The 16,055-nt window shown below is 42.1% G+C and overlaps 1 protein-coding gene across 1 annotated transcript; it reads left to right on the forward strand.

The window, feature by feature from the left end:
• Positions 1–2,898: 2,898 nt before the first annotated feature.
• On the forward strand, positions 2,899–15,587 carry LOC126539460 (uncharacterized). Its single transcript, XM_050186310.3, has 4 exons — positions 2,899–3,483; positions 8,041–8,442; positions 9,671–10,037; positions 11,092–15,587. The coding sequence occupies exons 1-4, from the start codon at positions 3,479–3,481 to the stop codon at positions 11,824–11,826; spliced, it is 1,509 nt and encodes a 502-aa protein (XP_050042267.1). The 5' UTR covers positions 2,899–3,478; the 3' UTR covers positions 11,827–15,587.
• The last annotated feature ends 468 nt before the right edge of the window (positions 15,588–16,055 follow it).

The raw sequence follows: 16,055 nt of genomic DNA on the forward strand, positions 1-16,055 counted from the left end.
CGTTTCTTGTCAAGAATTGGCTGGTTTTCTGAAACACTTGCATGGCCCTTAAAGGAGTACTAAAAATGACATTTTAAGCTTTTCATTATTTACATGAAATGAAGGCCAAGGACACCCGAGACCCTAGAAAAAATACTTGCATTTCTTGGAGCATCCTAAGTGATCTGCTCCAACTATTCAACGAACCAGTTTTGATTTCGTTCCTTATAAGGTTTATGTGTCATGATGCAGGAGGTGGACTTGTGGGAGCAGGACGCTGCAATGTTTTGACACTCACTCCTGCTCGCACAGTAGTCTATGTTGCTACTCACTGCATAGCCCAGATGCAGCGGTATAACAGCACTAGATTAGTAATAGTAGTACTTAGCAAAGTATGTATGGAACTCTGATGCTTGCGATTACATATTCAATATGGAGGTCCAATACCTTCGTACAAAAAAAAAAAAAATCAAGAAGGTGGAAAGGTCATTTGCTGTTGCTGCTACTTTCACTCTACTTTTTAATAGTTGCATCCAGAAGCAAACTCATGTCTACAAGAGTGCTAATTTGGGCTATTTGATCGAACATCGTCATATTGGACAAACAGCGCAGACAAGTGGAACTTAAGGAAGACGGCAACAGGGCCGCTGTTCTTTCCTTTCCTGCACCCACACACAGCGCCCATGTTGTCTTCCGTAGGTCCTGTATGTTCAATATGTCAAGCCTACAACTAATTAAACTGCACAAATGCTTGCTGACAAGTACACTCCACAGAATGTGCATATCAACTCCAAAGCACCAATATGCCGTCTTTGGACGCACTGAATAAAATTCAAACGTTGTCAGCTTCGTATAAATCTGCAGTGTCTCCACTAATAATTAGGATGCTTTGTAGTCTGAAAAGTTGAATGATTAGCGAAAAATTCATGTGTATCTCGCTTATTGGGAAGAAGCATGCTTTCATCCCTCTGCACATGTAATTAAAAGCTGTGCTGAAAGATATTTGTGTGAGCCGTTCATCATCATCATCATCAGCCTAGTTACGCCCACTGCAGGACAAAGGCCTCTCCCATACTTCTCCAACTACCCCGGTCATGTACTAATTGTGGCCATGTTGTCCCTGCAAACGTCTTAATGTCATCCGCCCACCTAACTTTCTGCCGCCCCCTACTACGCTTCCCTTCCCTTGGAATCCAGTCCGTAACCCTTAATGACCATCGGTTATCTTCCCTCCTCATTACATGTCCGGCCCATGCCCATTTCTTTTTCTTGATTTCAACTAAGATGTCATTTACCCGCGTTTGTTCCCTCACCCAATCTGCTCTTTTCTTATCCCTTAACGTTACACCTATCATTCTTCTTTCCATAGCTCGTTGCATCGTCCTCAATTTCAGCAGAACCCTTTTCGTAATCCTCCAGGTTTCTGCCCCGTAGGTGAGTACTGGTAAGACACAGCTGTTATACACTTTCCTCTTGAGGGATAGTGGCAACCTGCTGTTCATGATTTGAGAATGCCTGCCAAACGCACCCCAGCCCATTCTTATTCTTCTGGTTATTTCAGTCTCATGATCCGGATCCGCGGCCACCTGGCTGCCCTAAGTCGATGTATTCCATTACCACTACCAGTGCCTCGCTACCTATCGTAAACTGCTGTTCTCTTCCGAGACTATTAAACATTACTTTAGTTTTCTGTAGATTAATTTTCAGACCCACCCTTCTGCTTTGCCTCTCCAGGTCAGTGAGCATGCATTGCAATTGGTCTCCTGAGTTACTAAGCAAGGCAATATCATCTGGAATCGCAAGTTGCTAAGGTATTCTCCATCAACTTTTATCCCCAATTCTTCCCACTCCAGGTCTCTGAATACCTCCTGTAAACATGCTGTGAATAGCATTGGAGATATCGTATCTCCCTGTCTGACGCCTTTCTTTATTGGGATTTTGTTGCTTTCTTTGTGGAGGATTACGGTGGCTGTGGAACCGCTATAGATAGCTTCCAGTATCTTTACATATGGCTCATCTACACCCTGATTCCGTAGTGCCTTCATGACTGCTGAGGTTTCGACTGAATCAAATGCTTTTTCGTAATCAATGAAGGCTATATATAAGGGTTGGTTATATTCAAGTAGTGTTAAAGAGAAAAATTTAAAACATGGTTGCTCTTTATGGCATGTTGAGCACATGTACTGCAAATCTTATCAAACATTACTACTATACTTTCTTTTGCCCAAAATAACACAAATGACTCGGAAGCATCCGCGAAGAACACATTTTAACCGCATGTTTTTAGCCACAGGGCACCTACAACCTTTTTAAAGGAGTGCTGACACATATTTTTTGAAGATGTAGGTACTACCACACGCTTCTCGCACCTCAGATGACAGTCGGCAAGCTTGAAGGTTGGCAAAGATATCGTCACAACAGCAAAATTTGCTAGTTGTATAGCTATAACGAAGTATGACATTGTTTATATTTAAAAGAATGATAAACACGAGTTTTCTAATGGCGTTTTTCACTGGTCGATCTGGAGCAGCCGCCTGAATCCTCGAGCGAGCGCTCGGCTTTCACCAATCCGAGTCTGCCAGTGGAGCGCACGAACGCTCCGCGGGAGATCACACAGGAAGTCTGCGTGCACGTGACACAAACCGGTTCCGCAAACTATGCCCAACACAATGTTGTGCGTACTGACCGGGTACCGATTTCGCTTGAAGACGGAAGTGACGCCATGTGACGCGTTCTATTTCCGCCCGAATCCGCGTCTCGGCGGCGGAGCAAGTGAGAGCGATCCGGCGCGGAGCGAGTTGATCCGAAACGACCAGTGGAACGCGCGAACCCGCTCCAGATCGACCAGTGAAATTCGGATTCGTTGCCGCGGAGCAAAAAATCCTGCTCCGAATCGACCAGTGAAAAACGCCATAAGCGTTTTCAGCATGAGAAGTAGCAGCCGCAACGACCGCAGGAACACAGCGACGCGTCCACCTCCTAGACGACACAAACCGAAGTTGATTCGTAAAAACAAGCATTATAGTACTATCTTTGGGTCCACCTGATGCTTGCCGGTATTGTTGCTACTCCTTAGACGGTTCGGAGCTTCAATTAACGCAAGAAGAAACGACAAGACGGGGAAAAAAAAAAAAAAAATGCGCGTCCAGTAATGCGCCGTCGATTCCGCGGCTGGTAAACTAATTTGCTCAATAATACAACATTAAAAAAAAGCAGACGAGAAAAGTGCACATAAGTTGCTTTTAACTGTAGTTAGGGTAGTTCCGTTGTTACTTCTGACGCAGAAATACTGGTGGTGTGTGAGAACCTTTCGCTAGCGTGATATAAAATTTGTTCAGGCAACCGGGGTAACCGTCATGGCCGCGCTCTAAGTCAAAAATTCTTGTCTACATCGCTTCATGGCCTTGCTAGCCTTGCACCAGGCGGTGTCAGGCGTGATGTGAATGCCAACGAGTCGCAGCGGCGTGAAATATTGTAAACGGAACTTAATGGAACCGAGATGAGGTTAGTACGAACTACAGATCTCTCTCGATTTATTCTCGAAACGGCCTGCGGGGTACCGCGGGGCCGCACTTTAGCTCTAGTCGTAGGGAGTCTAGCAGCGTTCGCACTTGCGCTGCAAATCACGCCAATGATCACGCATTTACTTGTGGATGACTTATAGCAACAAGCAAAGTCACTCGCTCGAACAAGGAGGGGAGCGCAAAATGCGTGGTAAAGAGATGTTTCGGACATGACAAAGTTTTAGTAAGCTGACGCTATAGGGTACTCTTCGTAAAAAAGTGTGGCCGAATTTAAATATCCCAACACCCATACGTGCCGACTTGATCAAATGCTATGTGTTAATATTACGCTAGTGCGATTACGCCTCGAGAGTGAATTCGAGCGCATGCTCCTCGTGAAATTGCCTGACAGTCCGTGTCCACGAAACTTGTCAACGTACAAGCGTTTTCTCATTACCTTGATTTCGAGCGCCTGCTGCTCATGATCAGAGTGCTGAACCGAATTTTTGTTGTTGTTGTTGTTACGGCTTTCGTTTCAGTTCTTCGGAGCGTAAAAATAACGGTTCATACCGCCTCGAACGCGCTTCTGTTCGTTTGAATTCCATAGGGTGAATGGCAGGAAAACAGCATACATTTATTTTTGTACAAAAACCCGACAGCGCACCAGGTTGGCACGAAAAGACTGAACAAAGAAACGCGCGCTGTTCAGAATCTGTACCGCAAACGGCAAGTAGTTACAAAAAAAATAAATAATAATTATAAAATTAAAATAATAAAAAAAATTCCTTCGCAGATGTGTGCCCATCTGGCAACTGATAAAGACAGCATAGCTCTATAAGCGAGTTCTCACACCCTTCTGAAGTATGAGGAGTCAGTTGGCTGACTCACTGCTGCGTTTGAGTGCTGTTGTGGCTGGCTGTTCTGAGTGATGGCTCCCACACAGGCGGCATTGCAGCAACACATTGTCTGCCTTCCACTTTCGGAACCGTACAAACTCCTGGCTGACCTCATACGTAAAGCTGGTATAACGCAACGTGAGAAACAAAAGTTATAGATTGCTTATTTAAAAAAATCTGCATACGAGTTGTATATCCAAGTGCAACATATACAAGGTACCCTTTTTTAATAATCATAGATCATTACGTTTCAAAGCAAATTCAGGGCTCCATCCAGCACACATTGCGTTGAATTTACATTTGATATCGGCCATGATGCCCCACAAAAACCATTGCAGAACTCTCCTTGCAGCTACAGTGTAAAAACACATTCCAGAAGCACACTTATGAAACAATACATCATTCCTACTACACTTAAGCTTATGTACCGAATGTGATAAAATGCGGCCGCCTAGCTAGGACATTTCAAACACTCATGATACCTGCCTCCTGATGAACCAGAGTGAAAGCCGCAATAAATGTGCTGCCGCTTCTAAAGTGGCAACAAGTCCCCTGTGCGCTTACAAATTAAATAGTACTGTTGAGCTGCAAATGTAGGCAACACAGACTGCATGCACGAAAAGCTCTAGAGAAGGTGAGCTGCCTGAGCAAAAAAAAAAAAAAAAAAAAAAAAAAAAAAAAAAAAAATCTGCGTTTGTTTTACAATGAAAAATAAAAGACTGCGCTCTGGTTCACAAAGAAAACTACAGGTAGTAGTGCAGTCTTATTTTTAACAAATAAATTTCAAACATTTATCTGCACCTGTGACCTCTGGCCATACTTTGCATTCCTGTCATGATGTAAGCACAGCACCTTTAGTGAAATGTGCATGAAAAAAAAAACGGGGAGGGGGTGGTGGGAAGTGTGCAGGATTCTACAGTACTGACATAACAAATTCTAATGGAATGCTAATTTTCACTAAGTGATTTTTGCGTAGTCATAATACTTCTTCATCCAACGTTACCTGCATAGGCAATATTAATGCTCCTGCTGTTGACTGGTCTTCTATGAAAGTAAGTGGACATGAAGTAGCTGTCGGGTGGGAGTCGGTCCACATTCCTGTGGCCTGCACCAGATCGTTCAGGATTTCACTCGGCAAACCTCCGTCCTTGATCTTGTCTTTCTTACTACATCTCTTTTTAATGCTAGTTCCGAATGCGATGTTATTGATGGAATATCTGACCATAATGCTGTGTTAATTTCAGTTCCTGGCATCGTCCCTAAATGCCGCTGTATCTACCGACATTTCCTGACTTCAACCTCGCTGATGATATGGCAATAACAGATGCCCTATGCGATTCTTTTGATGAGTTTGAACTAATAAGTACCAGTAGTGATACTAATACCTTGACAAGTTTCTTCGAAAATCTTGTCAGTAAGTGCATCAACCTTTTTATTCCTTTAAAAACAAAGAAAACAAACACTGACGTTCCTTGGATGACTAGGGACCTCTTGCATTTATCACGTCGTGTGGCCAGATTACGTAGATCGAAACGCTCTGGTGACTCAACAAAACTCGTGCAATTCCATAGCACTAAAAAGGAACTCTGATATAAGATGGTTGCTGCAAAAGAATTTTATTACAAGGTAACCTTGCCGAAATTAATGCTGGCTAATCCCCCAAAATTTTGGAAAGCTATCCAGCCACCTGGGTCATCTCGAACACATTATTAATGAACAATGTTGCAATTTTTGATTCGCAAACAACAGCTTCTTCTTTTAACACCTACTTCCACTCTGTCTTTACGACTGATAACTCTGTAACCCCTGTTTTTGATTCCGAACCATACCCTCCAATCGACGATATATCACTGTCTACTGAGGGTGCACTTAACTTAATCCTAAACTTAGACACTAAGAAGTCGGGTGGTCTCAATGGTATCCTGACTGTTTTTCTCATTCGATACGCTCTTTGGTGCAACAGATATCTAACAATTATCTTTAGAAAATCTCTCTCAACCGCCACCATTCCTCCCTCATGGAAACTTGCTTCAATTTCAGTCGGGTAATGTTCATTTGTTGTCTAACTATAGGCCAATCTCCTTAATCGCACACTAATGTAAACTACTCGAACACATTATAGAATTTCTTGAAGCTAACAAAATTTTATGCACTTTCCAGCATGGTTTTAGACGTGGCCTTAGCACTATAACACAACTGACAGAATTCGTTCATGACATCAGCAGCTCTTTAGACATAGGTGACCAGATTGATGCTGTTTTTACAGACTGTTCAAAGGCCTTTGACACTGTCTCACACCCTAAACTTATGCACAAGTTGTTCGCTATACTAAAAAATGCATCTTTGGTTGGCTGGATACCGGACGTTCTTTCCCAGCATTCGCAACCATGTATGTTTCAACTCTACTAACTCACCCTAGATGCCTCTTACATCAAGGGTTCCCCAAGGCTCAGTACTGGGTCCTCTTTTATTCCTGCTTTATATTAATGATCTCCCCCTACACATCTCAGTTAAAATACGCCTTTTTGCAGATGATTGCATTTCAGAGCATACAATTAAATCTCCTACTGATCATATTGTCCCTAACAATTATTTTGCCGACTTCTGTAACTGGTCCAAAGCATGGCAAATGAATATCAACTTTTCCAAAACTGTCTCCATGTCTTTTACACGATGCTCATCCCCTTCCTTCTTTGCCTATGCCTTTAACAATATAACTTTAAAATAGGGTCTTCGAATTCAAGTATTTAGGTATCCTACTAACACACGATTTGTCATGGTCGAAACACCTTGATGCCACCTGTAACAAGGCCCTTAAAAGATTAGGTTACTTACATCGTACGCTGTGTCTTGCTCCTCAAGAAACTAAACTTACACATAAAACCCACATTGGCCACATCCTAGAATATGGATGCGTTGTATGGGACCCATACAAACACTGTGACATCAAAAAACTAGAATCAGTGCAAAAAAAGGCAGTGCCTTTTGTTTGTAGGGGATATGACAAGGAAAATTTCGCCGTCTAACTCTTTTCCCCTACTTGGTCTTACTCCTCTTGCAGTGTTGCAAACTTCAATGCCTAAAATTCCTTCACGTTAATCAATTCTCTCCTCTCCTCTCTAGATAACTACTTGACCTTTTCCAAACCCTCATGTACGAGGAGTCACCATGCTCTAAACATTTCCACTGTTTTTGCCCGCACTGATTCCTTTAAACAAAATTTTTTTTCCATTAACAATTGAAGTCTGGAATTCATTACTTGGCAATATCCGATCACTACCACTGAAACAATTCATGCAAGCTTGTTTATAAATGTTGTATGTTTGTTGTTCATCCCACTCCTGCAAAAGACCCATTGAGGCTGCAGTATCTATAAATAAGTAAATAAATAAATAAATTAATTAATTAATTAATAAAAGAACTGTAGGGAACATCCACCTTCCAGATGCTCTGAAGTTCAAAGATGATGGGGCCGTTACCGAATCAGTGATTGAAATATGTCTAGGGTATCAGTAGAAAAGAAATTGGGGAAGAGGTGGGGGCAGGATAAAAATTTACAAGGTAAAGCAGAGACAGGCAAGGTGCTGCAATACAATATGGTAACATGTAAGTAGCTCATATAGGCTTGATCACATAGGCAGTGTCTTGATAATGTCTTCCAGTGGCAGCTGGCGGAGGGTCGTGCCGACACCGCGCATCCTCACCCTCTTCCTGGTACTGGTTGGCTTTGCGCTGGTGCTGTTCATCTATCTGCCACGATCGTTTGAGGAACGCTTGGTTCGATCACCACGCCGAAGAATTCCAGTGCTGCTAGCCTACGAAGGCGAAGCTGAAGTGCATACATTTTTCTGCGACACGCACACGACGCAGTGCCCACGCATCGATTTCACGCCAGCTTCTGGATGGCAGGGAGGAATCCCAGGCGTGCCCGACCTGCACCTGCTTTCGGCACACTACGACACCCGGGTGTGGGTGCATGGCGGGAAGAATCGGCACTATGTCAGGCTCCTTGGTGTCATCAAATCAGAGGACGCAGACTCTCTTCGCTTCTTCTGCCAGATGTGGTGAGCACTTTTGCTGCCATTTTGTGTTTGTGCAACAAGCAATGTTGACCCCTAGCTCCAAGATGTAGTTTACATTTTATTCGAAATAGCAACACAATACCAGCCTCTACACTAGATGCCTAACAGCTGTTTGTCACTTGATATTTTGTGCAGTTGCCCTCTACTTCATGCTTGGTGGCAGTGTAACTGTCAAGGCTGTTTTCGTGCTTATATGATGCAATTTAGAAAATGAAGCCAGAGAAAGCATAGAGGAAATGAACCATTACATTGAATTAAAATGCACAACTAATAAGAGAAATGGAATTGGAAGCAAACTGCAGGACAGCTTACCACAAGTGAAAGCCACAAGTGAAAGCCAAACACAGATATTCCACATCATGCATGCAGTGCTTTACTATTAAAGGGGCCCTGAATCACTTTTTATTGAAGTCAAGAAATGCATTCAAAGTTAAAATAGATTGTTCAAGTTATACTTTGCTGCAATAACTACTTCAGTACGTTGAGCAGAAGCACAGTTATTGGTAATCAAAGATTGCCTATGGTGACGACAAAATATGACAAGGTGACAACATGTGATTATAGTTCGGGTCAAGCATACATCACATGTCGATAAGCAGAGTGGCCCAAGTTTAATTCATGCTTGTGCAGCCATGGTCGAACGTGAGCAGACGATAGTCGGCTTTTTCTGGAAGCACGTAATCCTTGTAAAATTTTCAAATGCACATTTTTTTCTTACTTGAGCATGTTTATTAAACTGAGTCAATAAATATACACAGCAAGAAGTAAGAAAAAGTGGATTAATCCAAACACCCTTCCTTATTGATGTCAGTTATGGGCCAATAGCGGCTGCATATGGGAATTTGCTGTATGACGAAATATAGCAACCAGAAAAGAGTGACGAGAAGGCTTCTGTTGACAAGAGTGTTTGAGAAATATGTGACTTCACGCTTTGCTTATGAGCTCCACATGCCGTGCACGACTGCAAAATTTGGCTGAGATGTTCACAGCACTGTACGCTATCCGCGGACTGCCTTTTTTCACCAAGCCCAAGGGGTGGTTCGGGGCCCCTTTAAACTACTGTAGCCTTCAACTTTCTTGGGTACCGGCCCCTAGCAACAACTTAACCAGTGGTTGAAAGCATCATATTATGAACATGGAGAGATTTGCCTTGCAGCAATGGTGGTGCATTAAAGTGAATGCTGTTTCTACGCTTGTGACCTTCATGCAGGTACCAGGAGCTCCCACATCCTATCGTGGTTGAGTCCGATCGCACTGAGATATGGGTTCCAGCATGGGATGGGCACACATCACCTGGCCGCTACTACCGGCCTTTCATCTTCTCCTGTCCCGTGCCATTCAATGTCTCTAGTCCTCTCGGCAGCGGTCCGGCCAATGTGTCACTTGTTGCCGAGCCGTGTGCCTGCCCACCCAATTCTTTGGCTCTTCCAAAAACTCCCGAAAAGGACCCAAAACGTGGCATTGCAGTGTGTGTTAAGGGACTGGACTTTCCAGAAGACATCTCTGCCAGACTGGTAGAATGGCTCGAGCTCCAGTTCCTCCTAGGTGCTGACACTGTGTTCTTCTACATCTTTCAGGTAAAATCCACAGTCTTTAAAATTTACAGAAGTGCATATTATGCTTGGTTTGGGCATGTTGCATCAAAATTAATGGAATCCAACATTTTGTCACACGTACCGCTGCTGGCTGCAACTTTGCATTCTGGGCTACATGCCAAGGTTTTGATAAATTCAGCCTTTTCAGAAATCCTGTTCCTTGTAAATCTTGAAAGTATGTAACATATGGGTAATACCACAATAATAAGGCTACCTTTTTTTTCTCACTTTGCTTCAGAAACATTCTTTAAAGAAAGTGAGCTTTCTACTTAACACAGAACCTTTTTAGCTTCATATGTTGCTTCACACAAATGGCTTATGCTGTGTGTTCAAATAGACCTCATACATTTTTACGAGTTTTGCACAAGGTTTTATACCTTATCTTACAATATCTTTTTTCAAATACTTAGGTAATACAGAAGTGCTATCATTGGATAATCACTGAACAAGTTTAGAATTGAATTTATAGCACCTATAAGAAAACAAAATTATAGCAATTGACGAAGTCAAGCTTTTATTTCTATTTGCAATACCTTGTACAAAAACGTTAAAGAACAGAACAGTTTAAGTATGCAAAAAGCCACATTTACAACTAAACATTTTATAAATGACAGCTATTGAGTACATGAAATGGCAGAAATAAAATCTCCTGTTTTAGTCCATAATTGATTCAATGCTAGTTCAAGAATACAACCTTTTCAAAGTTCATAATTTTCACCATGGCAATTTCACATAGAGTGTAAGTGAAGAGGGGAGGGTGGGGGGTGTTGTTGTTCTGAGTGCTCCAAAAGGTGTGGGTACAAGACTTGTATTATATTCTCATAACGGAATTCGAAGGCTGCTGCATTGCTATTTCAAAAGCACAGAATGTTGTGATGATTGACTAATTATTTATGAAATAATATAGCAATCAGTGTTTAGTATTTTATAAGATTCCTACAGCTGCCTTGTGATATACACAAATAAGTCAAAATCAAAATTTTCATGCACCTAAGCATTTAGAAGGTAGGAGCTAAATTGGGACTTTAACTTGCAGGTCCATCCTAAGGTTGACCTTATCTTACGCTACTACCGCCGGTTTCGTCGGGTCCAATTCGAAAGAATCCAGCTGCCAGGTTTGGATGAGCCACATATTCCAGCCAAGCGGAGGCACTACCTTGCCAACAACACGTGGCAGAAGCGCCGGCATGAACTGGTCCCTTACAACGACTGCTATTACCGGCACATCCCAACCCACGAGTTTGTCCTGCTTGTTGACATCGATGAAGTTGTCCTGCCACGCCGACACACAACGTGGCAGCAGTTGCTTGACGACATCGTCTCTGCATCACCCAACATGCTGGCAACATACGCCTCCTTGGCAGTGCCCAATGTCTACTTTTTTGACCACTTCGAGCGTGAAAAGAGCTGGTCTTGGTTCCTGAGCCGTGTTACAAGGTCAGCCAACTTCACACGACCAGGGTTTGCGGTGAAGAGTTTCTTCACCACAAACTCTTCCCTGGCCGTGTTTAATCACTACACCCTGGTCCCACTCTATGGGAAGCTCCAGCGAACTGTCCTCTTGAACAAGAAGGATGTTCAGTTAAACCACTACAGGGCTAAGTGCCCATTTGAAATGGAAGTCCTCTGTAAGGATGACTATTTCCGTTTTACTGTGAAGGACAAGATGTTGTGGAAGCTGGAGAGCAAGTTTATGAGTAAAGTGCGGGAAACAAAGGAAGGTCTGAGAACAAAGTTTCTTGTTCATGTTGGAAAAGAGGGCACAAGGTGATGCCATTGAAAGTTACTGGTTAGCCTAACTTCTGCAATTCAGAAGTGGTGTAATTAAGAATTTGACAAAAAGCTGGGCACTAACCAAGTCAAATTATACTATCGACGCTTCTAGTGGTGGGAAAGCCATTTTACTTTCTGGCACAGGTCTTGGTGCATGCAAAAATCTGATGTTGAGCAACGATAATCATCTTGGTAGAGTGTTCAAAATGCACCTATATACCAGATATCATCTCAATTTTTACCAAAATAGTCAATAGATATAGCGGAGCCAACTTTAGGCGCATCGCAGAGGCATTCGGACTGAAAATTGCTGAAGCAGTTTCAATATTTTCAATAGAATGGCTTCCCATGTGCGTCTATTGCATTGTAACCCTGCTTCTACGATTTAGACTTGCATAAGGTGTTGCATATTCAGCACGCTTCAAGATGATGCCCAAGTACACATGCAACCAAACCAAAGTTACAGTGAAGACTTCTACAGGTTCTTAGCATATATCTATGGGGTGTCCCAGCTAACATTAGCCAAGGTGTTAACTAAAAGAACAAAAAAGTATGGTGGAAGATACGCTTATAAGACCTATGGTGTTACGATCGTATCTTGCACCGTGCTCCTTCTATCTCTCTCTCTCTTGTAACAGCTTGGCTAACGTTAGCTGACACACCAAGTATAGCTGTGCCATGGAACATGCCATGCTGGTAGGAGGAATACCAATGTGCAACATATACAAAAAGACCGCACAGCACCAGTACATTCGAACAAAAGCAAGAAAACTGCGAGTGGAGAACCGACGGCGTTGGCCGCTCCACTGACCTCCAGATGATAATGATGGCCGACGATGGCATGCTTTACGTTTTGGTTTCAGTTTTACTGCCAAGGCAGCATCAAGGGAAGGGGACTCTCATTCTTATGCTTCACTTGGTGCAATTTTCTGTTAAAATGGCGTTTTGGAGAAGGAAGGCCCAAATTACCGCTCTTGACGTAACAGGTGCAGCGGTTCCACCAGTGCATTTCCCACTTCCATAGAAAACCCTTGTTCACAAGATAGCAAGCAAAAGTTCTGCACAGAACCTGAAACAGCAGAAAGAGCCATTTTGTGCTTTTGTTGTTTCAGTTTCAGTATTGTACCCAGATTAGCAAGATCGTGAACAAAGGTTGCATGAGAATTCTGAAACACCTGAGTTATAATTTGACTTGGTCGATGCCCAGGCTTTTTATTTAAAGGTCAACTGCGATGAAATTTTACTTTGGCTAAATTCATAAATAAGTGAGCACTATATAAAGCAATTTTGGTAAAGCTGAAGGACTGGCAGCTGTCTAATTTCCTTATTAACAACCATAAAACAGCACCTAAGCAGACATGTGCATCTGGTGATTAGCAGATATGACACAAATCCAAGACCATAGCCTCAAGGATGTTCAGCATACCACAAATGCCACACAATCATGGAGGTCATGCCAATGAGCCATGCTGATTCTCAACATTCAGAATCGGTGACATTCTTTTTACTTTCGGCATCAAAAAAGTACCTTCACCAGCTTTCTTGTGATGCACCCACTTGTATATCAAATTTTGCACGGAGTCTGCTTTAAAGCAACACTGTCCCAAACGAGGCTTCTTATGCAGTCAAACATTTTGTTGCAGTTGGCCTTTAAGAAGCAGAGAATGTTTTGCTTTGTCACTTTGCTCACTGCAACTTATCATTAGGGTAGCGCTTCAAAAATGGTGTCTAAAAGCACTGTCAGGAAGTCTGCCCTTCATCCAATCAGGCTTTGTGACAGAGAAGCTCGAAACTTATTGCGATGTTATCTGAGTCATAGAATTTGCAGTCAGGCTTTCTGTGATAATGAATTTGATAGCCCTGGTGCAGCTAGAGACTTGAGGCAGTGACAAGACATCAAGCTTTTCTCAAACTTTTTTAAATACACACTCCTCTTATGGTATCTCAGTTATGACAGTAAGCTTAGTCCTTAATTCCATTTTCATATGTGCTAATTTGAGTGCTACATGCATGTGAGAATGCAAGTTTGTGAGAAAGAAGTAATCATCAGAACAGAACACTAGTAGAGTGCACAATTTGTAAGAAAAAGCAAGGATGTAGGATGTTTTGCCAATTCATGCTAATACATATAAAAAGCAAAAAGAGCCTCTCATTAGGTAAATATCATGCTAATTTCTAAAAAATCTAGTTGCAAATGAACTTTAGAGAATGATAAAAGTAAAATGCCAAGTTTTTCAAAATTTTTATGTAAAGCCAGCTGTGCAAGGGGAAAAGTCCTACATTCTCCATGTGTTCAGACAGGAAAACCAAAGTTAGGCTCAAGACAGAGCTTCAACTTAATGCCACAGCGGCAGCTTCAAGCTCAACCAAGATGGCAGTTTATTAGTCACTGCAGTGTCTCGCATTCTGCACTCATGGTTGTACAACTTGACACAGGCATGTCATGAGACATTACTTTCCTGTCATGCCCGTGAATTCACCCTTGCCTTTCTTGGCCTGGGTGAATTGTTCAGCTGCTTTATTTCTTTCTGAATTCATCAACAGTGGTTTAAAAGGGTGCGTCTGGACCCAAACCTTTAACAAGGGGATATGTCATCATCACGGCAAAAACTCCTTTCCTTTCACAATGGTTGCGTAACTCGCTCTCCCCAACCCTCAATGGGGAAGGAGCATAAACGGTAGCATCAAGTAGGGTGACATAAGTAACATTCCGGTGACACAGGGCACTTTAGATTGTGGTCGAGCTCTATCAGGAACGATTTTCTCAATCGCGATTTGCTTAGAAAAATTACAAATAATTACAATACAAGAAAATGGGCCATGTGACGCTCTCACAATAAAAAAGTATATGTATATAAGGGGGGGGGGGGGGGGGGCACTGATTCTTCCAAGGAGTAGAGGTGAACAACAGAAATAATCTTCGCATGTAAACTGGCATTGTCAACCTGGTGGGCTTGTTTGCTTTCGCAGAAAACTGTATATTCCCTTGTGTGCATACTCTCAAGTCACAAATACCAACAAGTTCCCTTGTTGAAACTTTGGTTCCAGAGATATCATTTGTTCAACCACTTCGGTGGTTCTTCCTGTGTACTGCCGTCATTTTCTTGCTTTTGAGTTCTCCATCATGTTTAAGAATGCAAAGCCATCTGTTACATCAGCAGACCCATCCTGGTGACTCCATACAGCCTCAGCATTGAGTCAGAATCTAAAATTTTAGATATTAGTTTATCTTTTACTATAGTTGTCAGAGTGATAATATCATGAACAAAGTCAATGTGACATGTGCCATTATTTGGTCACACTAACGGAAATGATTTTTATAGTGAACTTTTTGATTGTTCAGTCATAATCATATGGATGCCCTGGGCAGCTGTTTTAGCTCTTTTCTACAGTGCAAATATTTTTACCCGTGGCCATGGAGCTCTATGAAGTGCCTTACTGATGTAGAGGAGCTGTGTTAATACCAGTGTTTGTGCAGAGAGTGAGTACAGATCTGCAACCAAGTCTATGTCATGATGTATATTGTATCCGGTGTATATTGTATCTGTTGTAACTTTGCCAAGTTTTTTACTTTTTTAATCGCATGCCTTTTCATGCTTTTGTGTTTCTCATGCCGAATGAATCTCATATGTATAGTATCAATTGCCTTTTAATGCACTTTTAGCAAGAAGGATTTATGGTGCCTTTTTGGTTTTCATTGAAACAAGCACTGTACGTAAAAATTGATGCGCCTTTTGAATAGATGTACGTGTTTACACACTTGTGCTGTGGTTTCATTGTTGTTTTGGAACTGATTTCCAAGAATTTTACTGCAGCACCAACCAACCATTCAAGTTTACTCTTTTTACCATGAAAAATCGACCATTTTCAGGGGTCTAAGAAAAAAAAGCTTTTCTCACTATAAACAAAGCTTTAGCACATAATGCAGCACTACAAATTGTAGAAAACTAACTGATGTTTCTAGATGCGTAAGTTGCAAAAACAGAATCGCTAATAAAGAATTTTTAAACATATGCAAAACTGATATCCCGGGCTACCTACAGGGTAGCGCTATGCATGTGAGCAACTATGCCACATGTTGAAATGGGGAACCAAATCATCGGTGATAAATTTGAATAGAAGTGGTAACAAAAGAGTTATGGGTGACCCTTTATCTGCATGGCATAAACATAAGTTAGAGTTGCTGTAAAAAATTTTACTCCCCTTCTACTGTGTTGCTCATTTTTA

Source organism: Dermacentor andersoni, chromosome 11 (assembly GCF_023375885.2).
Source record: "Dermacentor andersoni chromosome 11, qqDerAnde1_hic_scaffold, whole genome shotgun sequence".
Classification (NCBI taxonomy): Eukaryota; Metazoa; Arthropoda; class Arachnida; order Ixodida; family Ixodidae; genus Dermacentor; species Dermacentor andersoni.

Excerpts from the sequence above, each read along its gene's own strand:
- LOC126539460 (XM_050186310.3), top strand. Across the intron at positions 8,443-9,670 it reads CGCTTCTTCTGCCAGATGTG|GTACCAGGAGCTCCCACATC; the intron begins GTGAGCACTTTT and ends ACCTTCATGCAG. Across the intron at positions 10,038-11,091 it reads TGTTCTTCTACATCTTTCAG|GTCCATCCTAAGGTTGACCT; the intron begins GTAAAATCCACA and ends TTTAACTTGCAG.